Here is a 27,269-nt window from a genome sequence, read left to right as displayed (position 1 = left end):
GTTTTTCTAGCATAGAAATTTTTTCCATGAAAAAAACAGCGTATTTCTCAATACACGAAACTTGTAAGGCATTTTTTGAACCTTGGTACTGACGAGGAAAAAAAGTGTTATAGCAATTTTAACTTTTCTCTACAATATCATTTCTCGAAGGAAATCATAGAGTAATAAACATACATAGAGGGAGTATACGCAATTTTTAAATATCCTCAACATGGTTAGAGAACCTTGTCGGATTGTGATTTATTTTCAAATCCACAATTTTACTATATCGTTATGAAAGTATATTATATTGAATGAAATATTCGAGTGATTCCCGATTAAATATGCAAATTTGAATATTTGTAATCGTATAATTTTTTTAATTGTCGAATTTATAATAAGCAGAATAAATATTATTTTCTGTGTCTACCTGCTGAAATCCAAGGTTGGGCAACTTTTGCTCTCCTAGTGTCATCGGTTGTTTCGAGTCGTTTGGCGCGCTTGAAGTTTGTTTTCCGAATTTCTGATATGTTTAGGTATTTATTCCAATATATTTTGAGTTGATATGAAACGTTAATTCACTATGGGACATAAAAAGTGCGTTCTTTGTGGAGAAACTCGCGAATTGAGTGAAATATCGTATCACTGATATGTTTTCATTTTCGCGCGCTTCTTGTCAAATTTGACAGTTCATAACTCTGAGGAGGAAATGAATGCAATGATCTTGAGGAAAATTTTATTAAAAAAAGTAGATCTACTGCAAAAACTGTTGACCTGGCAACAGTGGCGCGGGGTTAGTGACTCTCTTGGTTCGATGGCCCGGTTGTCCGTCTCCTCCCGCGTTTTCTCTCGGATACAGAAGGGCTCCGAAGGAAAAAAAAACACGTCAAGGCCGCAATTACAAAACGTTTTACACGGTCGATCGGACCGACGTTGAAATATTTATATTGGCCCGCGTTTTTCGCCCAAGACCGCTTTGTCCGTGTTCTTCTTCTTCTTACTTAGCGGTCATCGGTGTTTTGATAAAGTAGCGATTCATTTTGTCAATTAATCTCTGGTCTTGGGATTTTGGTATATTTTTTTGAATGAAAAAGTTGCACCTATAGGACTGCTCATTATTGAAGCTATTTGAGCACAGTATTTGGTCCATTTTCGTTACGTAATGACACTCATTACACACCTCCAATACGCTCTATTAGTGATGACGTCACACACCGCCATTTCAGTTCCCCTGTCAGTGTTCGGAATCCAAACAAACAAATTGTCATTCAAATTAGTACGTTGTCGTTGAAGAAATTGGCTTATTTTCATAAATAAGATTATTTAAGGAACGATTTTACTATTAATTGATAGACAGAAAGCACGAAATTAATGCCAGTACGTTCGAATTTGAAATTCAACTAATAAACACAGCTTTATACAAAATCTGGGGAATGATACAGGATTCAAACTTACAAGTACTAACCTCGTTCCTTCTGTCTATCAATTAATACTGAAATCGTTCCTCAAATACTCTTATTTATGGAAATAAGCCAATTCCTTCAACAACACCGTACTAATTTGAATGACAATTTATTTGTTTGGATTCCGAACACTGACAGGAAAATCAAAAATGGCGGTGTGTGACGAAACATTAATAGATCGTATTTCTTGAGGAATCGCAGTTTTTCAGAGAAGAATTCAGACCAATACCGGTACTGCTTCTTCTATATCGAAAAAAATCCTTTTTGAATCACTCATTTCGACTGAACACATACCAGCCGAAAGTATTGTTGACAAACCAACTTGATATACATCAAGTGGTTGTCAATGTACATAGGCGTACAACTTTGCTTTCGCCTTTTCTTCCGAAATTCGAGGTTTTATTGTGAAAAACTGGTTATACATTTATGATTCAAAGTATTGTCCATCGTTGGCCACTACTTTCTCCCATCTTTCGGGCAGCGTACGAATCTCGCGTTGAAAAAACTGGTCATCTTTTGAAGCAATCCACGAATCGATCCAATTTTTCACTTCTTCATAAGACCGGGAGTTCTGGTCAGCCAGGCCTTGTGCCATTGATCCAATAGTCCGAGGGAGCAACGTCTGGAGAATACGGTGGGTGGTGTAGGAATTCCCATTTCAACGTTTCCATGTATGTCTTGACCACTTTCACAACATTGGGTCATGCTTTATCATGTCTCTTATTGTATTGCGGCCGTTTGTTTTTCGATTCTCGGCTCAAATGCATTTATTGCGTTCGATAACGATCGCCTGTAATTGTTTCAGAAGGTTTCAACAACTCATAGTCCACTACGCGGAGCTGGTCCCACCAAATACTGAGCATGACCTAGGAACCCTGAATATTCGGTTTGGCCGTCGACTTGGAAGCATGGCCGGGATATTCCCATGATTTTCTGCGCTTGGGATTATCGTAATGAACTTTTTTTCGTCTGCAGTCACAATTTGATTTAGAAATCCCTTTCGTCTTTGCCTTGCAAGCATCTGTTCACAAGCAAACAAACGCCGTTCAAGATCTCTCGGCTTCAACTCGTACGGCACCCTATTTCCTTGTTTTTGAATCGATTTTCGAGCGTTTTGAAATGGCTTGTTGCGTCATTCCCGATGATCTTGCCAATTCTTGTTGCGTTTGACACGAGTCTTGATCAAGTAATGCCACCAATTCTGCATATTCGAAAACCTGCTCTCTTCCACCGCCATGCGGTTCTTCGATGTCAAAATCGCCGTTCTTGAAGCGTTGAAACCACTTTCGGCACATTTTTTCGCTATTATGTTATGATATCTAACTGTTAGACTTTGAGATACCTAAATTTTTCAAAATTTTGTTCACAATAACCTATTATTCGTTATTATCTGTTATTTCGTTGGATGTTGGCTCTTGTGCTCTCTGGACCGAAGAAGCATGGAGACAATGTCAGGAGCGTGCCACTCGTAGATTTATGATTATTACGTGAGAATGTGAGGGACATATGATTTATCGATACAACTCGAAGAGAGCGCTTTTCTTGAGACATTCAACATGATAAATTTCTCAAGATTACGTATTCATTTCGGGTTTTATTGAGAGAAACTGAAATTGTTCTTATATCTGCCATATGGCTCTGTCTCCACCTTATCAAGATACCTATTCAAAATTCTCTGTGAAATTTCGAAATATAAAAATATGTAAGAAATATAGCAATACGAAAAGGATCAAAAAGTGTTGGGTGTAGAAGGTACATAGAAAATTTGACAGTTTCTTCTTCTTAGTTTAACATTTTCTACATTATATCTATATTTGAGAATATCTCATTCAAATGTTAAAAAAGCAGACAAAAATTTTCTTTATACTCAGAAACAGTTCATAACCTACCAAAACAAACGTCATGTAAGTCAAATCAACAGACGTACCAACTTGACGACTTAAAATGCACATAGATAAACTATTCACAGTGCAGGTATTCAAAGAAGTATACGGTCTCTTCTTATTCTGTCTAGTGTGCTATATAACATTGTCTTTTTTTTTGTTGCAGTTGGATGATGCCGCCCTGCAGCTGTACAAAGACGGCGACTATGGCTCTTACCTTGACCTGGACGCTTCCATCAGCGAGCAACAGGAGGAATTCGAGGGCTTTCAATCAAAGTGAGTACTCTTCTCTCGGCAATTAGCCGAAGTCTGTTGAGATTACCGTGAATGGACAGATGGTCGATGGTTTATGCGGATATAAGGAAAGAATGGAAGGGTTTACAGTTGAAATAAATTTCCCATTGTTAGAAAGCGGCCAAGCAGAGCTTATAGGCCATTCCTAAAAATTAAAAAAAAAAATTAACACGAATTGTATTTTAAAAAGAGGTGTTGAAAAAAAATTAACTTGCATATTTTTTCTTCTCGAATTTTCTATGATTTTGATGATGTGATCCTGTGGAAATATTGCATGGAGCTTGAGATTGTTATTTCATATCAAACTCAGAATCTCAACTGGAACAGTTTTGTGGTCACGAAAATATTGGGTAAGCTTCACGAGTTTCTTCTAGAATTGTCTATAGGTTTGGTTAGGCGTTCAGCAAATTTTGTCTTCGGCATGAACTATCAAATTTGACATGAAGCGCGCGGAAATGAAAACATTCCAGTGATACGATATTTCACTCAATTCGCGAGTTTCTCCACAAAGAACGCACTTCTTGTGTCCCATAGTGAATCAACGTTCCATATTAACTCGAAATATATTGAAATAAATACCTGAATATATCAGAAATTCAGAAAAAAAACTTCAAGCGCGCCAAACGACGTGAAACAACCGATGACACTAGGAGAGCAAAAGTTGCCAAACTTTGGATTTCAGCAGGTTGATACAGAAAATAATAAATATAGGTACTGCATACTATAAAATTCGACAATTAGGAAAAATATTCAAATTTGCATATTCAATCGGGAATCACTCAAATAAATATATTTCATTCAATATAATATACATTCATAACGATATATTAAAATTGTGGATTTGAAAATATATCACAATCCGACAACGTAATCTAACCATGTTGGGGACGTATAAAATTGCGTTTACTCCCTTTATCTATGTTCATTACTATATGGTCGAACATTATCGTTCAAGACCATTTTCGGCTTAAAATTACAGACATTGTCACGATATGACAGAGCGATCTGTTGGGAGAACTAGTGTTCAAAAATAAATTCTATTTTTTTTTGTCTAGTGTAGGATTGGCAAAACATCCACATTATTCAGGAATCACGTCGGATATAATCGATAAAGTTCTATTCCAAGCGTTCACTGACCTTGGAGCCACAATAATATTTTTCATGAAATCCAGAATCGTCTGGTGTTGAAGATACTGTCTAGTCTATACCTGGGCTGTGTGATGTATGCTTTAACCTATATTCGAACATTACCTGAGCGATATATTCTTTTTTTTGAAGCCACACATGACGCAGAGAGGTCTAGGAATGCTATTCAAAAATAACGATGGTATTAGTCATAGGAGTGAATGGATATTGCTCCTTCATTCAGTTGTTTTTTTCCGGGTTGCTGGAGTTGATACCGCCAAAAAAAAACAATTTGTGGGAGTTCGAGGATAATGGAGTTGATTAATTCATTTGTTGGTACGATAATTAGAGGAATACTGTTAAGAAGGATTACTAGTCGACTCATCAGACATTATCCTATCAGAAATTCTATTTTCATATGGGTGACATAATTGGTTTTGGTGAATGTAAAGAACATGTGATGATGACAGGTTCAATTCCAAAGAACCATAATAACATTTGTAATATTAAACAAATATGCACAATGTTCATTTCCACTTTAAATCTATAATTTATAACGGTTCTTTTTCGAAGGAATGAAGCAATTTATAATGGCAACACTGTGTTATTTTATATCATACATGTTCATTAGATTAAACCAATCAATACGCTTCAACAATATTCAAAGTTTGTCAAGTTGTTTGAATAAAATAATATAGAATTAATAACCCCTCACACTGCTTACTTCTAACTACAGGTTATGGGCCCAGCACTCTTCCACTGCGTACTAAAAAACCTGCGATTTCTAACCTAGAAAACCAAATATCTACCACTTATTTGTTCTTTATAATCAACATACTTGTCAAAAAAAAAATTGAAATACACAAAGAATATCACCTAACCTAACCTAGAAAAACCAATGTCATGAACTCAATGTCAGTGTCAATTCGAAAACCTTAAGGCATCTCTAGATTTTCTGAGAATATAGAAAAGACCTCATGCATAGACAATATGACAATCCCAATTACACCACAGAGTACACCAGAAGCTTAACGCCTCCACGATCCAAGGCGTTTATCGATGTGCTCGAACCAGACCATCGATTAGGTACCTAATCATCGAAATCGCAATTCCGTGTCGAGAAGAAGATATCACAATGGCCTCGGTATTTGCATGGTGTCGATCAGCCATGTCTATCGATCGAGCGTGACCGTTTGGTCGTCAATGACAATGAGGTTTGTAAAATGAAGGACAGATCTGTAATCGATGGATCATTATGGGTTGTCATTTGATGCGTTGAGGTGAAGATTAGATTTTGGTGTTTCCTGGAATTTTCGAATAGTATATCGAACGAAGATTCTTCTATGGCCGGGTGATTGACGAACTATTGATGAAAGACTTCTTCACCTTGACAATGGATGAGTTTTCTTGGAAACGATTCCTATAAGGAAGGTGTCCTTTATTTATTTTGACGTCGAAGACCAGCAAGGTGCTAAGATCACTCCGACGAGGAAAGGTTTTCGGAGATGCAGAATTGGAGGCAAGACTAGCAAGACTCGTGTCAAACGCAACAAGAATTGACAGAATTATTGGGAGTGACGCAACAAGCCATTTCAAAATGCCTAAAAGTCATGGGAATGATTCAGAAACAACAAAATTGGGTGCCATACAAGTTGAAGCCGAGAGATGTTGAACGGCGTTTGTTTGCTTGTGAACAGCTGCTTGCAAGGTGAAGACGAAAGGGATTTCTGTATCGTATTGTGACTGGAGACGAAAAATGGGGTCATTACGATAATCCCCAGCGCAGAAAATCATGGGGATATCCTGGACATTTTTCCACGTCGACGGCCAAACCGAATATTCACGGTGGGACGAGCTCGGCGTAGTATATTATGAGTTGTTAAAACCAACTGAAACAATCATTATCTATTGTTATCGAACGCAATTGTTGCGTTTGAGCCGAGCATTGAAAGACAAAAGGCCTCAATACAACGAGAGACCTCATGAAGTGATTGATACTTATTTGCTTAAAAAAAACAGAGAAGATGAAGTGAATGTACAACTTCGTACACTGTACAAAGTTTTGTCATCGCAGGAGCGCCAGAGGAGAAATGATTGGTTACCAAAGTTTGTCTGATTCGCGAAGAACCACATGGTGGTAATCCACCTTAAGAATGAATTAGATATCCTAGAAACATCTGAAAGAAAACTGAATATTTAAATTTAGTTGTTTGTATTATCTTTAGTATTTACTTCGACCTTCATTTCAATCTACGAATTATGGAATTAATTTTTATATAGACGTTGCTTTTCTACGATCAAATGTCATAAGCTACTGAACACAAATGACGTAAGTAATGTCAAAATATAATAGGTACACAGTGTTGCCATTATAAACATTTCAAAGTGTATCATTCCTATCGGAAAACCCTATACATATAATAAGCGATGGTCATTGTACAATAATTACAGCCCAGGGAGCCAATTTCGCAATCTAGTATCAAGGCAAGTGTGTCTAATTCTCCACCAAGCATTTCCTTCTCGTTTTACAGCCACTCATTATTGAATACATTTCTAATGCCCATTTTCATGATGAATTGCCCATTCTTAGAAGGCATTAGTGCCTGCATTAGCTAATTGAGGCCTTGACTTAGGGAAAAAAAATGATTTATGTTCGGAGTGATCTTAGCAATCGTCCGAATATTTCTTTCAATTGGCTATAGCCTCTGGGTCCGTTCGATGTACCGACAAGAATAATAACAGTGCCGTCTTGATCTTCATCAATAGTCGTATTTTCAAGGCTTTCGGTTAATCAGAAATTTAAATGTATACCGAGAAGTGGCGATGATGAAAGTTGTAGAGAAACTCGACTCCGAGATAAGTGCATGCTGTCTTGAATTTCCGATGGTGTATGATGTGTTGCATATAGAACTGGCGAAAATAAAATGTAGAATTGATTGAAGAACCTGAATCTGATAGGCGCATGGCGATGATAGTTTGGTAGGATAATGAAAGCTACATACACTACCCTAATAACAGCCTTAGTAGTAAAAAACATTTTTTCATAGAAATGCGACTTTTTTCGTCAACAAAGTATCAGGAGTGATACTTGCACTCCAACTGTCATCTAACTTTTCAATGCCTTTTCAATAGAAAAATTGGTATTTCCTTTCATTCTTTTGAGATTTAAAAAAAAGCCGGTAATCACTAGCAGTTTGAAGCGCTCAAGTTCAACGATTCGTTAGGTCGTTTAAAAAAGTTCCTTTGAACATATGTCCGAAGTTGTTTCGTTTCTGAGATACAAGACGTTGAATTTATAAATCATCATAAATATTCTCGAACTTTTTTGTTTGAATTTGAAATTTGATACAGTTATTTGCGGTTTCAGGGGTTCAATTTTGTCCTAACTAAATAAACTTTGCTTCCGCCTTTTTTTTCCAAGGCTTAATTGTAAACAAACTGATTATGTGAAAAACTGGTTATGAATTAAAGTATTGTCCATCTCTGGCCACTACTTTCTCTCATCTTCTCTTCTCCCTACAGCATGGCAATCATGCTCTTAAATCAATTTATCATGTTCTTCGTTGCATTGCGACCGTTTGTCCATCAATGCTCGGCTCAAACGCATTAATTGCGTTCGATAATGATCGCCTGTGATTGTATCCGTCGGTTTTAACAACTCATAATACACTGCGCCGAGCTGGTCCCACCAAATACTGAGCATGACCTTGGAACCGTGAATATTCGGTTTGGTCTTCGACGTGGAAGCATGGCCGGGATATCCCCATGATTCTCTGCGAATGGGAATATAGTAATGAACACATTTTTCGTCTTCAGACACAATACGATGCAGAAATCCCTTCCGTCTTTGCCTTGCAAGAAGCTGTTCACAATAAACCAAACGCCGTTCTACATCTCTCGGCTTCAACTCGTACGGCACCCAATTTCCTTATTTCTGAATCATTCCCATGACTTTCAGGCGTTTTGAAATGGCTTGTTGCGTCACTCCCAATTATCCTGCCAATTCTTGTTGCGTTTGACACGAATCTTGATCTAGTAATGCCTCCAATTCTGCATATTCAAAAACCTTCTCTCTTCCACCGCCATACTGGTCTTCGACATCAAAATCACCGTTTTTGAAGCGTTGAAACCACTTTCGGCACATTCTTTCACTAATAACGGCCTCACCATAGTTATTTGAGAGCATTCGAGGAGACTCAGCCGCAGATTCAGTCATATTCAAGCAGAAATTCAAAACCTCCCGCAAATGACGAGAATTTGTAAGCTGGCATGTTTAATCGAGATTATTAACTACATGACGCAGAAACAAATCGACTAGTATTTCGATGGCGTTATGTTCACAAATACCTAAGCTTATTGTATGATATCTACATCTATTTATTTCGAATACCACTCACCGCAACAGCCAACTATTGCAAAATGACAGAAGAAAAGTTGTACACCATAAATATTTTCAAATTTTTTTTTGATTAGAATCCACCCTGTCAAAAACATTATTACCAAAGATGAATCTCATATTTAATAATAATAATAATAATAATCTTTATTCCTGACTCTTAATCAACAAATGTTGGTGTCAGAGCCTTTGTAAATTGTAAATAAACTTTAAATTCTAATATATATAACACATAATTTTTTATGAGATCCTAGTTATTTTTTACATACATTTTAAGGTTTTTAACAAATTTGTAATAGTCATTATTTTCCACTATGTTCCCTGGTATTCTATTATATGCTGCAGTACTCCTATATACTGGCGAATCTTGTGCCTTGGTTGTTCTGGCAAATCTATTTCTCAGGGCCTCTTGATTTCTTATCTGATAACTAAGACATTCTTTCACTTGTTTAAGTCCTATTTAGACGAATCATTTCAATATAAAGAAATACCTAAAGAAATCTACAATTCGAAAATAGTCGATGACAACTTCTCTCTCCATCAAGTCGCCTAGACGGATCTTCGTCGTCCCAAAGAACAGGCAGTGTTCGAGGAAGCGTCTAATAAATCGCGGTAGCCGATCGATGCGAGGAACACGAGAACGACTGACTGACTAACGGACCGAAAAGCCGTAGGAAAACCTGTTGCAAGCTGGATTTTTCCGACCCGGCCTCTGGCTCCCATGGCACGTCCCGCTCCGGTATGCCGTACCCGGTTCTGGCCGGCTTGCGGGACATGAATTTTTCATCGGGCCCGTTTTTCTCCGTCGCTTCCTCTCGTTACAGCATCCGAGGGTCCAGATCTCAGTCGGTTTGATTTTTTATCTGTTTTGGGTCAATACGACCTTTTTCCATCTAAGAACACCACAATATTTCTATGTTTTCAACTAATGATGATCTGATAAAATAGAGCTTCCTATATTAAGAGCGGTCTCCTTCCCTGGATTCAGAAATGACGAAAAGATTCATATGAATACTCTTGTTATAGAAATTCGGCGCTTTTTTGTAAAAAACTGGTTATACTCTTATGATTAAAAGTATTGTACGTCGCTGGCCACTACTTTCTTCCATCTTTCGGGCAGCGTACAAATCTCGTGTTGGAAAAACTGGTCTTTTTCTGAAGCGATCCACGAATCGATTCCATTTTTTACTCCTTCATAAGACCGGAAATGCTGGTCAGCCATCGATCAAAACAAATTATAATCCGAGGGAGCAACGTCTGGAGAATACGGCGGGTGGAGTAGGACTTCCCATTTCAACGTTTCCAAGAATGTCTTGACCACTTTCGCAACGTGGGGTCGAGCATTGTCATGTTGTAAAATCACTTTATCATGTGTCTCGTTGTATTGCGGCTGTTTGTCTTTCAATTCTCGGCTCGAACGCATTAATTGCGTTCGATAACGATCGCCTGTGATTATTTCAGTCGGTTTCGACAACTCATAATACACTACGCTGAGCTGGTCCCACCAAATACTGAGCATGACCTTGAAACCGTGAATATTCGCTTTGGCCGTCGACGTGGAAGCATGAACGGGATATCCCCATAATTTTCTGCGCTTGGGATTATCGTAATGAAGCCATTTTTCGTCTCAAGTCACAATGCGATGCAGAAATACCTTCCGTTTTTTCCTTGCAAGCAGCTGTTCACTAGCAAGCAAACACCGTTCAACATCTCTCGGCTTCAACTCGTAGGGCACCCAATTTCCTTGTTTCTGAATCATTCCCATGACTTTCAGGCGTTTTGAAATAGCTTTTTGCATCACTTTCAATTCTTGTTGCGTTTGATACGAGTCGTGATCAGGTAATGCCTCCAAGGCATTACCTGCAAGGCTGTAGACCTAATTTTTATGGTAATATTAGATTTATCGCTATATCTACTTTGAAAACCTCATAACTTGGGAACCAGTGTTGACCACAATCTTCTGATCAGTCATAAAGATCTACAAAAGCAATGATAACATTTTGAATAAACCATTTATCATTTTGCATTCATCCATGGGACCTTCAACAAATCTTTTAATAAAACAATTATCCATTTTCATTGTATAAGTTTTAAGGCGATACGATGGTTTTGAAATTTCAATTTCTACATATTTTCTGTTTTAGTCACCAATTCAGGAAATATTGATGAAGCTGTATTTTTTCGGTTTTAAAAATCAATTTCGATCTATTTGAGGCAATAAAATCTAGTGGAAGCACGATAATTAAGCGATCTGTTCGATACGAACAATAAATCAAGTCGGACACTCTTGAAATTAAGCAATATCTCCCACCTGGCCACCTGTCCCTATTCCGACAAGGCCAAAAAAAGATCTATTAAAGATACGCTAATGATTCTTCTGTGGCATTTAACGGTTACCGTTCCAAAGGCATAAACAGCGACCACATCTGAGCGGACGACTGACTGCGAGCAGAAAGAAAAAAAAACCAAACGAATAAGATTCCTAACAGAAAGCCATCCGTAAAACGACTCAAACGAATTATCTGTTTGCTCATAACTGTGCCTGGTGTTAAATAATTGCCAATCATAATAAATTTCAATCAGAACCAACAACGCCAGCCAGTTGAAAGGATAATCTGTGGCCTCTGACAACGATTGAAATTATTCTTCTACAACCTCGTTCCTGATGACAAATGAGAGATACGCCAATTGAACGAGGATGATTTATTTTCTTTCAAGACACGGTTGTCTTTACTACGCTTTGTACTATTTACTATGAACAGGATCATTTCTAGATGTTCAATCGAGGTGCAATCTCAAGCAGGGGAAAAATACGAGACCACAGTTACTCCATTGAGGGTCTCCTCTCATCGGATGATGTCTGCGGAAATGTTGTGTGTTCCTCAGTCATGATTGATCCCTATGATTTTCTTCGATGAAATAGTGTAAAAATGCAGTAATGAGATGTATAAATTAAAATCTTTTCAGTTTTCTCATAATTGAGTAGAAAAGATTGAGTTGAAAAGATTTTGAACTCAAATATCATTGAACATATTGTCATGTTTTCTGAGTGGTCTTCATATCCATAGATTTTAGCTTCTAGATATGCATTCACAAAAGCTCATTAAACATTGGTTTTTGCTTGAAAGCCACAAATTTACAAGGAATACTTACAGTTACCTATTTCAACAATTAGGGATCGTAATTATATCGTAATCATTTCAAACTATCAAGATCCTTTGGCTGATGCTTGATGTCAAAGTTGATGGCATAAAACCTTTTTCACTCAAAATCGACCAAAATTTTGTCGATTTTGTTTTTTCCGAAATTATTTCTTCTGTATCGAATGATATAAAATTTGCTCGAGTTACTAAAATAGAAACCCACTTCTCATGTCAAGGTCAAGTGACAATATTTCTTCTAGAAACCAAAATTTGAGGAAATGTGTACCAATATTTGAATATTATGTTCAAAAACCAATTACAACTTCTTCCTTTGGATATTGTGTGGTTATTGTTGAGAATAACCGCAATTCCCATGATACTCATTATTTTCGTGTTACATTTGATCTAGGACGGTTGCCAGGATCTTGAAAATAAAAAACAATGTGTTATTTCATAGTTTCGGGATATTTCAGTTTTGAAACTAGTGGTGTGTAATTTCGCGATATAGTTACACAGGAATTTGAATTGGTACGGGAACAACCTCAAAAATTGCGATCGGTTATGTTCTCTAAGAAAAACACCAACTATACTGAATTATCTTAACTTTTTTTAACACATTTCCTTCAGTATTCTGCTTCTTCCATTAGCTGAAAGCGTGCGCTTCAAGAAAGTGATTTGACTTTTGAGTAGGAGAAAAAGTCTATCAGTGCCATATCAGGGGAATACGATGGCTGTTCGATAAGTTGTTGGAGTGTTTGGCAAAAAATTACTTTATATTAGAGCAAAATTCAACAGATTTCTCTTCAAGAATTATGTAACATTTTCAACAGCTCGTCTCAGGGAAGTCAATACCTCTTCAAATGTACAACTCGAGTAACACTGTACTTAACTGAGATTGTTCTTGAAAGAAGACCACTCAGATTTTATATTACTATGTATTTAACTTGTAGGTACATATTGCATATTTTACAACTGTAGATACCAATCTCATCTTAACCGAGCATTTTAACGGTCACGAATCCTCAATTAACAGTCATAGAGAGTACTAATCCATAGAGATGTTCTGTAGATTCGTATATGAAACTAATTTTATTAACTATACATTCTTTTCAAGTTTGCAGTTACAAGTCTCTGTATTCCAAAAAAAGATCTTCGTTAAATAGAGGTACAAACAGAAATGAGAGATTCCTTGGATAATTTTAGGGAAAAAGAGTCCCCTAAAGATAAGCTCACAATCTTTTTGTTGTTGTGATAAAGCGTATTTCTTGTAGTCCTACCGAATAACTTAGTCGTAATTTCAAGTTTGTTTTTTTAATATTTTTTTAACTACCAGTGGATTACTGAAAAAAATCTGCAAGAAAAAGCGAGCAATATTTCTGAAAATCATCACCCTGTAAATTTGCAATTGAAATTGTTAAAAAACGTGATGTAAACTCTAAATTAGGATATCTTTGCCTAATTTCAGTTAAATATCCTGTGAAATGCCGACACTATGAGAAAAAAGTTTTTTCTCAAAATTAACCAAGCAATCTCTCATTTTTTTTGTACCTCCAATTTAGGCACACCCTGTATAATCTCGTGAGCAAATCGAAAGGTATCTCTCTTACCTCAGGTTTCTAGGTCGGTGCCAAGTGGACACACAAAAATTACTCAATCGATGATTCCCGTTGAATCCCAAGGTTTATTATTAGCGGCATAGATTTCACCACCTGCAGTAAATCGGGAATTTTTGTTGTTAGTAACGCTCGCGATATTCGAATATACGACACGGCTTTTCGTGAGGCCCAGTAGTTTAGGTCGATCGGGAAAAAAAAAATACGAAAATCGAGAAATTTCCTTCGAAAAATTGTGATAAAAACGTACGATATGACAATGGGGTTTTTGGTTGAGGACTGTCTTGGTTACAGAATCAGGTAGAAAGGATTTTTCGGTGTATACTGGAGATTCAGTAGAAGTTGGCATTACTGTATTTATTGTGTTTTGTTTTATCACAAAAAGTTTCGAATTTTACATTGTAAATAGAATTTTATATGTCAAGCACTGAAAATGTACATAATTTGTCTAAAACACCAGATTCATGAAAAAAATTAATGGATTCCATACTAGAATTACAAATTTCTGTCCAGAAAAGAATCAATGAATTCTTTATTTATTGATAAACTCGAAATACCAATTTGTGACAACCATTTCCAAGAGAACTGAATACAATTCGATTCAATTTGCTAAAAAATTATAATAGCATAAAATTTAATGGCTAACAGACTATTTTTTAATTCCGAAAAAAGTAGCTCCTCGAGCGGGACTCGAACCCGCAACCTCCGAATAACTAGTCCTGAGCTCTCACCAACTAAGCCACCGAAGAAGTTAAAGGTTCCAAGCCCATATTGAAGAACTGCTTCTCCCGGAATTAAATCTGCTAGCCACCAAATATAATACCATTATAATTGATTTCAGACATTAACCAATTTTGCTAAAAAAATATTTTGATGATTAGATCATTCGGTCGCGTAAAAAATTTTGTAAATGTCCTATATTTTGAATATTATTGAGAAAAAAATTAGAGTTTATGATAACAGTTCCTCATCAGAACGTCGAACTATCAAAAGTTCTGTTCATTCATGATTCCTGAAGCTGCATGCCGACCAACAGTCTCGTAAGCAGACTAGTTTACTTTCACTACAGGAGACGGGAATTTTTGAAAGAAAATCTAGAGCCGGCACATCTTCGAAGCAAAAACAAGACTACGAGTCCACTCGTTAAGCGGTACAACAGGTCGGTCTTTAATTACGGTAACGGTGATTGTCAGAATGGACCCTGACCACCGCCAGTTGAGAGGAACAACAGCGAACAGAAGGAATATGTAGATCGCGAACCTAGACTTGTTCACTGATTGCTATGGGAAGTACTCACCAGTGAAAAAGAATTGGGAGTATATAGTTTTTGGTTTGTTTTTCTCAATATATATATATATATATATATATATATATATATATATATATTCTTTTGAGAAAGAGCAATACAAAATATTAATTTCAAACAATCAAGCCTATGTGTCGATGAATCCCAGTATTAGCAGAGGAAATGTAACGGGGCATCATACATTTCAACGTATGATACAAGAGAACAGATAAAAACCTCAGCAAAAACTCTGTCTCCCCGTATCAACCTTTGGAATTGCTAGTGTTGAAATTATGGTACGTAGGGTATTTTTAATCTGTTCATCGAGGCTGAGTTTGTTTTGAACGTAAGCAACAACTAGCTTAAAGACAATATGCTGACACTTAATATCAGAGAATCCAAAGATCAAATTGTTTCAAACTAAGAGCTGATGAGTGTTGGAAGCTGCTCTGGAGGTCCTTGCTCATCTAGTTGTCTTCAGTGTATAACGAAATCAGCATTGACAACGTCTACCCTACTTATGTAGGAAGTTCACTCGAATATTTCCTCAGCTCTTCTTTCTTCTTCTTAGATACCAAAAAAGTCAAGACTATATACTACGTCTTGGTGCAGTTGATCCTGCAATACAGGATGCATGTGTGGGTGAAACTGTGGACTCTCACATGGAAAAGCTGTGTGTTCTGCAGAGAATAATTATAAACATTATGTTCAGAACACCTCGTCGTTTTCCAACTATACAACTTTTTGACAGTATCAACTTCTGACGAAACTTCATACGCTATACAAGTGTGTTACCAAGGAAATGCAGGATCCGAAAAGCCATTTGAAGAGAATATACAGGAAGAACTTATATAATCAGGGTTGAAGTTGATATTATGTCAATATTGGGAAGTGAGATATTTTGGTGACATAATAGGAAGGAGTCGAAACTAGTTCCACAACCTTTGGAGTTCATCAGGGGTAGTAGAATCGCTGTGCCTTACATCCAGGAAGTGGCAGAACCTTATGTTCTGTCATAAAGGGTGTTTTTTTCGAGGAATATAACTTTAAGGTGGCATTACTGTTCAAGATGGCGACCGATTCAACAGCTGTCAAGTGATTTATTCTCAGTTTGGTTTGGCAATTCATCATGAATAGACTCACGCCTGAACAACACTTGCAAATAGTGCAATTTTATTTCGAAAATATTGGTTCTGTGCGGAATACGTATCACGCACTAGGTCCATTAGCGATGAAGCGCACTTCTGGTTGAATGGCTACGTCAACAAACAAAACTGCCGCATTTGGAGTGAAGCTAATCCTCAAATGTATGTCGAAACACCGTTACATCCAGTAAAACTGACTGTTTGGTGTGCTTTATGGGCTGGTGGAATCATTGGTCCGTACTTATTCAAAAACGATGATGGCCAGAACGTTACAGTCAATGGTGATCGGTATAGAGCCATGATTACTAACTTTTTCATTCCTAAATTGAACAACCATGATGTCCAGGAGCTGTGGTTCCAACAAGACGGCGCAACATGTCACACAGCTCGTGCCACAATCGATTTATTGAAAGACACGTTTGGCGACCGCCTAATTTCACGTTTTGGACCTGTGAATTGGCCTCCAAGATCTTGTGATTTAACACCGCTAGACTACTTTCTGTGGGGCTATGTAAAGTCATTGGTCTATGCGGATAAGCCACAAACCCTTGACTATTGGGAAGACAACATCCGCCGTGTTATTGCCGATATACGGCCACAAATGTTGGAAAAAGTCATCGAAAATTGGACGTCCAGATTGGACTACATCCGAGCCAGCCGTGGCGGTCATATGCCAGAAATCATATTTAAAATGTAATGCCACAAGATTATCTTGCGGATAAATAAAATTCATGTCAATCGAATAATCCATCGTTGTTTTATTGCAATTTAAAGTTCTATAGCTCTTAAGAAAACACCCTTTATATACGCATACGCTTTATATACGCACACCAACCTACATTTTCTGACAAGATGATGCCAGAAGATATATAACCTGAATCACGCTGGCCCATTTCAAAGAAAATCGAGTTTATTTGCCACCTTAATTGTTTTTGGTTTGTGGAAGTTACATAGCTGAATTTTTCGATAGCTCATTCATCGATTAACTTCATATACACACCTAAAGATTCAGTTGAATCTGATGGATAGATTATGAGATATCGTAATTTCACAAAAAATTAGTGTTATTATGTGTCAACTGTCTTGACAGATTTCATATATATTTAATTCATAAGTAGAAGGCTGAAATATATGCGAAAAGGAAGCAGAAACATTATGAAGCATAAATAATACATATTTGCATACGAAGTATAATATAACTGTTTAACTAGTATTTATATTTAAATACTAACAATAACTTTTAAAAATATGCCAAAAAAACTTTCAGAGACTTGACCTCTACAACAGGACTTTCGATCGCGGTGCCTCATTAGAAATTTCATTTATCGAGTATTGCTGTGTGTCGTAAGAATGGCGAGTGAAATTCTAAAGGTCAACGTTTTGAAGATCAAGGCTTCGTTTTAACTAGTCTTGAACGTGTATTTCCTGCGAATGTTGTTTTGATCATTCATCAACCGATTTCGTTTAGATACGGGCACAATATTTTATGGTTTATGGTCCAGGAAACGCAAATTGAAAAAGGAAAGTCGCCAAGAGAAATGAGAGGAAACTGAATGGCTGATGAATAATTGCAAGAAATATATGCTTTGCATATTTATAGATGGTTGAACTAAACTACATCGAGAACGTAAGAATTGAATATTGTTTAAGGAAATTCTCACTAGAGGCAAGCTTGTTCTTGCCCAGATCGAAGCTATTCAGAGTGTTTCATCATAAACTGCACAAACATACACACATCGTCAAAAGTCTTGACCCCCTATCAATCCTCAACTTGTTGAATGTAACATGACAATTTTTCATGTGTGGAATCTTCACTATCTTATTACTTTAATGAAAACAATGAACCAGCGAAAAATGTTTCTTGTTTGGGAGATCACAGGTATATTTGAGGTTAATCAGTTTTCAGGAAATAACCAGAGTTATAGTATTGATAATATTCTGTGAAAAATGTCGAACATCCATTTTGAGCAACGTTTGAATATTTCACGTACTTCTGTAAGGCGCATTGTGGTCCATTTTCTGGAAGCAGGCAGCGTTGCCTGGTCGACCCAGAGTAACATCTGCAAGGGAAAACCATTATATCCCAAATTTTACTAGAAGGAATCGAACGGTATCTGTAACAGCACTTCGAAGTCTTTTTTTGAGGACCTATAGACGGGTAGTCTCAACCCTAAACCATAAGGAAACGGTTGAATTCCCCAAATTCAAGGGCAAGAAGACCCTTAAGAGTACCTCGGCTATCACCTGGACATAGAGCTACCCATCAGCAGTGGGCAGAACACCAACAAGACTAGTTTTGACCACAATGGCGCAACGTACTTTTTTCGGACGAGCCACGATTCGGTTTACAAAGTTCTATTCGACGAGAAAGAGTTTGGAGAGGTCCAGGCAGACTAAAGCGACTCAATTTCGCCTGGGAAGTTGTGCCCTTTCAAGGCAACCTAATAATGTGCTGGTAGGAGGTAGAATGTTCGATACCCCTTTTATTATCTTTGAACCAAAAATGACTGGTGCAATATACGTAGAAAACATCATTGAACCAATCATTGTTCATCTGCGCAACGAATTTGGGGATAATTTCATTTATCAGGATGATGAAGCCCCACCACACCACACACGAAGGGTTCAAAACATTCTTCAAGACAGCAATAGTCAGGAAATGAACTGGCCAGCAAACTCACCAGACATGAATCCAATTGAGCACGTATGGGATTACTTAGAGAGACCAATATCCAATCGCCAAAACCCACCTTCAACATTTCAGGAATAGAGTTTAGCCCTTCAGGAAGAATGGAACGTTAGGCCTGAAGATTTCATTGATGAATTGATTCGTGGGATGCCTAGGTGTATTGGGCAGTTTATTGTCTATACAATTCGAAGTATTCTTCATAATAAGCAAGATATCATCAGCATTGTGAACACATTCTCTCATGTCACGAAAATCATGACTACTACTATAATTTTTTCAAACCTGACCTACTTCTTTTCTTAATTGATCAAAACCTATCCACTACCATTCTTCAAAAAGAACAACATCTCCCAGAATATCACCTAAAAGCAAAAACTTTCCAGCCAAACTTTCGATAGTTCAAGCCTTGCCATCACAGAACGTGTCAAGCGATCATAGAACATCTACCATCAGCAGGCGTGCCACCACACTAAATTGATTCGTTCCCATCCTAACCCGTACATAAATTATTCTGAGACTATCTGATTAGATACGATCTAGAATTAACATTCATCTACAGACCGCTAGTTCTGTTTCGCAGACTCATCGTGGATTGGTCCAATTTTTTCCCGGTAATGTATATTTTCCAGCCGATCTTATCGACCGATAAGACCGTCTATCTCGCTGTCATAGTGGTATAGTTTTCTCGCAGTTGACATTTTTATGCTGTATTGTAATTTGCAACTGTTAAGTACCGTTTTGCGTGGATTTAGTTGCAGAGAGATAAATGAGAACGATTATTGCCGGGGTAATGATCTTCGCTTGTGTGAACACTGGGTAGTCAGCTGAGCTAAATGGATTTTTGAACGTTTTAAATGGATAGTCCTATTTAGTCATCGCATATCTAAAGGGTGTTTTTTTTAGAGCTATACAACTTTGAATTGCAATAAAACAACGGTGGTATATTCGATTGACATGAATTTTATTTATCCGCAAGATAATCTTGTGGCATTACATTTTGAATATGATTTCTGGCATATGACCGCCACGGCTGGCTCGGATGTAGTCCAATCTGGACGTCCAATTTTCGATGACTTTTTCCAACATTTGTGGCCGTATATCGGCAATAACACGGCGAATGTTGTCTTCCAAATGGTCAAGGGTTTGTCGCTCATCCTCATAGACCAATGACTTTACATAGCCCCACAGAAAGTAGTCTAGCGGTGTTAAATCACAAGATCTTGGAGGCCAATTCACAGGTCCAAAACGTGAAATTAGGCGGTCACCAAACGTGTCTTTCAATAAATCGATTGTGGCACGAGCTGTGTGACATGTTGCGCCGTCTCGTTGGAACCACAGCTCCTGGACATCATGGTTGTTCAATTCAGAAATGAAAAAGTTAGTAATCATGGCTCTATACCGATCACCATTGACTGTAACGTTCTGGCCATCATGGTTTTTGAAGAAGTACGGACCAATGATTCCACCAGCCCATAAAGCGCATCAAACAGTCAGTTTTTGTGGATGTAACGGTGTTTCGACATACACTTGAGGATTAGCTTCACTCCAAATGCGGTAGTTTTGTTTGTTGACCTAGCTATTCAACCAGAAGTGCGCTTCATCGCTAAACAAAATAAAATGGACGTTGTGCGCGATACGTATTCCGCACAGAACCATTATTTTCGAAATAAAATTGCACTTTTTGCAAGCGTTGTTTAGGCGTGAGTATATTCATGAGAATAAATCATTTGACAGCTGTTAAATCGGTCGCCATCTTGAACAGTAATGCCAACTTAAAGTTATATACCTCGAAAAAAAACACCCGTTATGTCTTACAGTTTGTTATTATATCATAACTCTGGCCAACAAAACTAAATCGAAATTGGTGTCAGAAACCCAGCAACTGGTCTTCAGGAACATAATTTCTTGGTCCTACTCGACTTAGTTTGTTATTGGCTGCTCTCAAGGAAAGCCCTGCTATCATTTTGTTCGTTTTATAGTATAGTTTCGAAATACTGACTTAAACCAATGGCTTAAGTAGATGGATAAATCATCCCCATTTACATATTCATATTGAGAGCAACTTTTTCATCCAAGCAAAATCTTTTCCATTCTTCCATTTGACCAAAAGTCATATATATTGATTAAAAGTCAGGGACCCATTCTAAAGAAGAATCTGTAACTGAATGGATAGCTTGAAAATCACCATGAAATTTATAAATTGTACAATTTTTCTCCAAGTGGTCAATGTTTTTTTCTACGCCACTCTCACTTAGTGGGATTTCAATAGAATGCCATTGGAAGAGCATACTATTGCAACGACCATGACCAGTCCTAAGTGGATTTAAAGTATACCAACATAGGCAGATTGAAACCTGCTACTTTCTCTGAAGGATCAACGATAAGACTTTTGTTGGAGACATTACGAGAATTCCATTTCGAATGCCAAATTTCCTTGTCACTTTCATTAGATTGAAGGAAAGTATCAATCCCTAAAGGTTTATTTGGCAGGTCTGGTATCTGGGAGGCAAGGAACAATTGGAAAAAAGTTCGGGTAGAAATGAAATTCATCCCAAAATTTCTTGACTGCAATCTGTCTACGAATATGAGGCATAAATAGAAACACAAAAGAACATACCCCAATCTAGATTCTGCAAGAGGACCTCTAGTGCATCCAGAAGATATACTCCCCCCTCCTTGAGCAGTCTTCCTGAATTCCCAGAAGATTATACATTAATATCGTCTGATGTAGTTCAAATAATTCGATATTATGAAGGCAGCAAACAAATTTAACAACTCAAAAAGTCCAGAACCTCTTAATGGAGTCTGCTGAAATCCTATGTGTTTGACAGAATTCTTTAGATTATTGGCGCTTCTTCATTGGCAGTTTAAAACGTCGTTTGAAATATATTATTCTACGTAACACTCACAAATATGGTTCAATGCCTATGGGTCATTTTTCTATCATGAAGAAGGACAATTTCACTAGTTTTGAAAAAATCAAACTCGAACATCAATGGACAGTTTATGTTGATTTGAAAATGGTTAACTTCCTCCTTGGACAGTAGCCTGTTTATAGAAGATTTGTTGCTGAAAGGTTGAAATATAAAGGGAAATAAAACATTGCGTGAGTTTGCTGTGATTTCAGCTTTTAAACTTCACAGATTGCTAGAAAGAACTATCAATTATCAAGAAGAACACAACAAAATGAAGAATATCTTCATTCTTGTTCTTCGCGAATCAATTTAGCAATGATCAATCACAGGAAGCTCCCAATCACATCAACGAAACATAAGAACAACATGTCCTCAGGAAACCACTGACATTACACGTCAAAATAAAAAAAAATCTTCCCAAGGAAGTCGCGAAAGTGAAACCGACGTCTTATCGCTGAAAAAGTTGTTCCAATCTTCGCCCAAATTCGGTTTCCCAGAATGAATGAAACAAAACAACGTCGTGCATACGAACTAGCTTTCAATTAGCTTGTCTCTCGTGAACCCGAAGATCAAATAGTCGAAATTTGATGGGAACAGCGGGACACAATGCCTTGATCCGTTTTATTAGATTAGAAATTAAAAGTGTGAAAGAGAAGAAAGCGAGATATCGCACTTTGGCATAATGAGGTGGAGGCGTAGCCCAAGTCGATTTGATATGCAGTCAATTATGGTTTCACGAGTTGTACGAACAATTAGCCATGGGAATCTCTCCGATGATGGCAGGGATAAGAATAGGCTTGTAGATCTGATCGGAGATTGAAATCGTTTTGAATCAGTTCAACTTCTTCTACGCTTACCTTCTTAAAGTGTTGGTTACCTAACATCAAGAGAAACAAGGAGGACTACAGTGCGTTATTTCTCTAATAACTTTTTTAAGGGTGTGCCTCAGGGTTCTCACTTGGGTCCCTTAGTTTTCATAATATATGTTGATTTATGCAAATAATCGCAAATTATTCCTAACGATTAACTTTGTTTACCATTTTGGTATACTTCAAGAGGATTTGGATAGGTCCTCTGAGTACTGCTGATCGAACTTTCTATTCCAAAACCTGAATAAGTGTTCCATAATTGTATTTACAAGTAATAAAAATGTCTTAAAGAGTATACAATAGTTCAAATTCAATTACGAAAGGTTGAGAACATTCTTTATGTGGCAGAGATTTTCCATGCCAAGTTACATTTCATCCAACATATTGATAATGTTATATGATTTTCAAATAAAATGCTTTGATTCACTCCTGGTCATGGTTAACTGTTCAGGACTAATAAAAGCTTAATCATTTCGTTCTGAATAAAATGAATTTTACCCCATTAAGAATGTCATAAAAGCAGATTGGAAAACGTGCAACACAAATTTCTCCAATAGCTGTTATACCGAAATAATTTCTCATAAAAGATTACACAGAAGTCCAATTTGGGTTCGATATGCTCATTTTGGAAAACCGCAGAAAATGAATTTTCTGTAGGAAGTTTTAAACGGTGTATTCTATTCCCCTGAATTTGTAGTTATTATCGAAATGTACCCTGAAGAAGCCAGAGTATTGGATAAACAATTATCGCAAACATTGAAATATAAGTAGACATTTCTTATAGGCATAAAGCTCTCATGAAAGACTAAGTGGAAATAAAACTACGATACAGTAGTATAAACCTAACACCAGCGACAAATATTTTCAATGGTATGGGATGGTTCTTCTCTTTTTTCTAATTGGAGTTCACTTCTCACTGCTTCAGAGCTTCCTTGAATTTGTTTTCATCTTCAACGTTTTTTCGTGGATTTTCCGATGTTTTGATAGAACCAAAGTGATCACTTATACAGGTATTGACACACCTTAATCTTCTTGACTTCAAGATGAAAGAAATCGAAAATTTTCCCAAAAATTCACTCCAGTAGAGTTTTCCATCTGTATGAAGAGACCATGTTTCATTGAACCTTCGAATCTTGTATCTTATTGATGAAAATTTCACTAAAAAGCTCGCCTCGAGTTGAAACAGTTACTCGTGTGAAGTTTCACTCAAACCCAATCATTCGCAACAATAATCGAACAATTCAACCTGCCCTCGCACCGACCCTTGGGGAACCCCCGCCTCGCGACCAATTCCACCGATACAGCACCGTCATCTGTCCAAATCGTCTCGGCTCCGTTCCCACAACGGACACAACGCAAAAATCGTAATCAGTGCCGTCTCTCGATCCCTTCTTCATTAACGAAACTGCATTCGGAACCATTGTTGTATCGATCCGGCGACAGCTGCACGATCCGCAGAATCTGGGTCCCCGGAATTGTGTCACTGGAAGAGTGGTGTATAGCGAAGGCGCCGCGCTATACTCGGACCTCGCCGATAGTACAGTTTTCACGTTCTAGCGAGTAGTACCTGTCGCTCGAGCCCGTTTGAGGTACGTGCGTGTTGCAGCAGCGGTCGCGTGTCAGGTGTGTTCGTCTGGTCCTTCGAGCCGGATTCGAAGGTGGTACTGTTGGTATTATTGGTGCGTGCGTTCGGTACGGTGGTGGATTGTGGATTGCTGGGTGTTTTTTTTTTTTTCGGTATATTACGATTTGGTAAGGATGGAAGGTTTTGAGTGGAAACGTCTGATATGTTCAGGAATTTTCTGTTGTTGAGTTCGGTTTGATGGAGGGTTTGAAAATTGAAAAAATGAATATAGGGTTGAGGATAAATTCGAAGCAATTCTTGTGATTACTGCCGAATTAAGTATAATTCTACGATTACAAAAATTAATTAAATGAATTAGAGAAATAAAATAAGTTTACCAATGAGGCAAATATGTTTTTATTGAAAGGTGATTAAGCTGATTGTCCCTTGAGAAGAGTGGACTTTAAGGGTGTACATTACGTTCCTTACTAGGTTCTTCAGTTCAGATTCATTTCGATTATGGCCCTTAGGATTCTCTTAATTTTTGGAAGACACCTTCGTATAGCAGTTGAGAATAAACTCATTGATTTTTCCCACTCAAAAATTCATAGTTTTTGTATTACATCAAATCAGTGAGTTCATTCTAAACTACTATACAAATATTTTTTCCAAAAATTGAATGAATTGATCCAGTGATTTCAGCACAGAATCAAAATGAATTTGCACTGAAGAATCTAGTGAGAAAGGTAGTGTACAACTTGAAGATAAACTAGAAAAAAGATGAATCTTAAATTGTCCTTAAAATAACCAATTAACAAAATACATTTAGGTGTTTATTAATTTTGGGAATATAAAGACAAGAGGAATACTACGAATTTTACTTTATTGCCAATTATTTTCTTCTATAATCCAAAATGTTCCTTTTTGTATCGAAAAATGGTTTCCAAACTAATTTTTTTAGATCTGATAGTTTAGAGCCTTTTTTTCAAAAGACTATTTTTTCTTGGGTTTTATAATATCAAAGTACTATCTATTGCCAAGGCTTTTTTTCTAGTGACAAAACTCTTAGATATGTTGATAGAACCGATATGATGATTTTTCAGCGGAGAGATTTTGAGAAATATCTTGATAATCAATTTTAATTATTCATAGTCAATTTTCTTGTTATCAAAGGGTCAAATGTTTTCGTGGAATAAGATTCAAATGCTCCTGAAAAATTTTCTCGTGATTATATCCAAGTTTGGGCAAACTCATTTGCCTATACGGCTTATGATTTTGTCCATAAATGCCATTCTCGTAATTGTCAAATATACCAACAATACCAATCAAAATTTTTCTTTCTTATAACAAAATTTTTTAAAGTATCGACTAAACAAGGTGAATTTCATCAAGTACTTTCAATTGACATAACCAACCTATCAAATGAATGTGAACATTCATATTCAATGCTTGCACGTTCACCGCAGAATAATAAAAAGCAAATATAAGACAATGTTTTGGATACTTCTCTAGATGCATAATAGAGCAATATGATCGTTTGTTTTTTTACGTCTTGTAGGTCTTTAAATTTTTATTAACTCATCAAAAAACTACATGAACCGAATTTTACGACGCTCTTAAGAGTTAATGGGAAATTTATCAATCTTCTTTCAATGCCAATTCAAGTCAATTGAGCGAATTTAACAACTGAAAAGAGCACTTGTTCTTATAGAGTTGGATGAAATGGAATTGAATCTGTTATATAATCACTGAACATTCGTTGATACCACAACATAAAGCATTGAAAAAAATTGTTAAATTCGTACCGATGTCTAATTCCCAAATTTACGCAATTATATTCGGATGATACTTAATTTCTCAAATTTCTGATGAGTGAATTAGAGCATGCAGGGGATTATATGGGTTGAATTTATGAAATCTCTCAAAATTCGTAACTATAACCTCATTTCATAATCGCATACTTAACTTTAATCCCGCAACTTGAGGAATTCGGTAGACATGCATAATATCAATGGTTTCTCAATCATTTCTGTGATTCAAGACTCTCTGTTTATCGTTTAATATGTCGACAACTAAGATTATTGCAATGATTAGCTACAAAAATTTTTTCGAAAAAAATTCTTCCTGCAGAAATATTCAAAAAAAGTGTGAATCACCGTAGACACTATATTCTTCATAAGAATCCCATTAACTCATGAACCGTTGAGTTTTCACCCAAGCTATGGCATATTGCTGAAATTTTCATCAAAAAAGCCATCTAATGATGCAATAATATACTGGGTGTGCCATTTGAAAAAAGGCAGTAGTAGTATGTTTTCGGTATAACCGAAATTTGTAGAGATCTGAAAATATTTTAGGGGGAAAGATCATTGTCTCAAACCCCATCATGCAAATTTTCAACACAAAATTATGGCTAGTTCTCCATAAACGTCTAAAAGGCCATCGCGGAGAATCACCCTGTATAATGTTCACATATTTGGCAGTTAATTTTCATCAATTTCTTCGACATACCCGAATCGTGGCTCTTACAACCGAAACAACAACAAATATATCGAAATATATGGATGAAACAATAGACGCGAATCTAACATCCAACATTCCGCAATAAAAAAAAATCCATTAAGACGAAATTACATATATTCTATTATGAAATAATCATTTCGGAAATTCCTGCATATATCCAATAAAAATTCATGTCCATACCCAGGAATATTCATGGAACTCACGTATCGTTTTGAAATCGAAAGCAATCGTCGAATACATTAGTCAAAAAACATTTTGGAATTCGCGCATATTAACGATAAGTTTCCCAAAAGTGTGCCATCCCGATTCAGAAGAAGAAGAAAGCTCAATTTGAAAAGTGAAAACCGGGCTGCAGGAAACAGAAAACAATGTTATTAGAGAGA

The 27,269-nt window shown here is 36.9% G+C and overlaps 1 protein-coding gene across 6 annotated transcripts in view; it reads left to right on the top strand.

The window, feature by feature from the left end:
• The window catches only part of LOC123674164 (FH1/FH2 domain-containing protein 3), a 186,454-nt gene that overhangs the window by 128,900 nt on the left and 30,285 nt on the right, over nt 1-27,269 (top strand). For all 6 annotated transcript variants that reach the window (XM_045609085.1, XM_045609083.1, XM_045609080.1 and 3 more), the window contains one exon: nt 3,492-3,601. In XM_045609085.1, coding sequence (XP_045465041.1) covers nt 3,492-3,601 — 110 coding nt within the window. The remainder of the gene's footprint in view (nt 1-3,491; nt 3,602-27,269) is intronic.

This window comes from Harmonia axyridis, chromosome 2 (genome assembly GCF_914767665.1).
Source record: "Harmonia axyridis chromosome 2, icHarAxyr1.1, whole genome shotgun sequence".
NCBI classification, from domain to species: domain Eukaryota; kingdom Metazoa; phylum Arthropoda; class Insecta; order Coleoptera; family Coccinellidae; genus Harmonia; species Harmonia axyridis.
The sequence above is the reverse complement of the archived record's forward strand: the minus strand, read 5'-3'. Positions and strand labels throughout refer to the sequence as shown.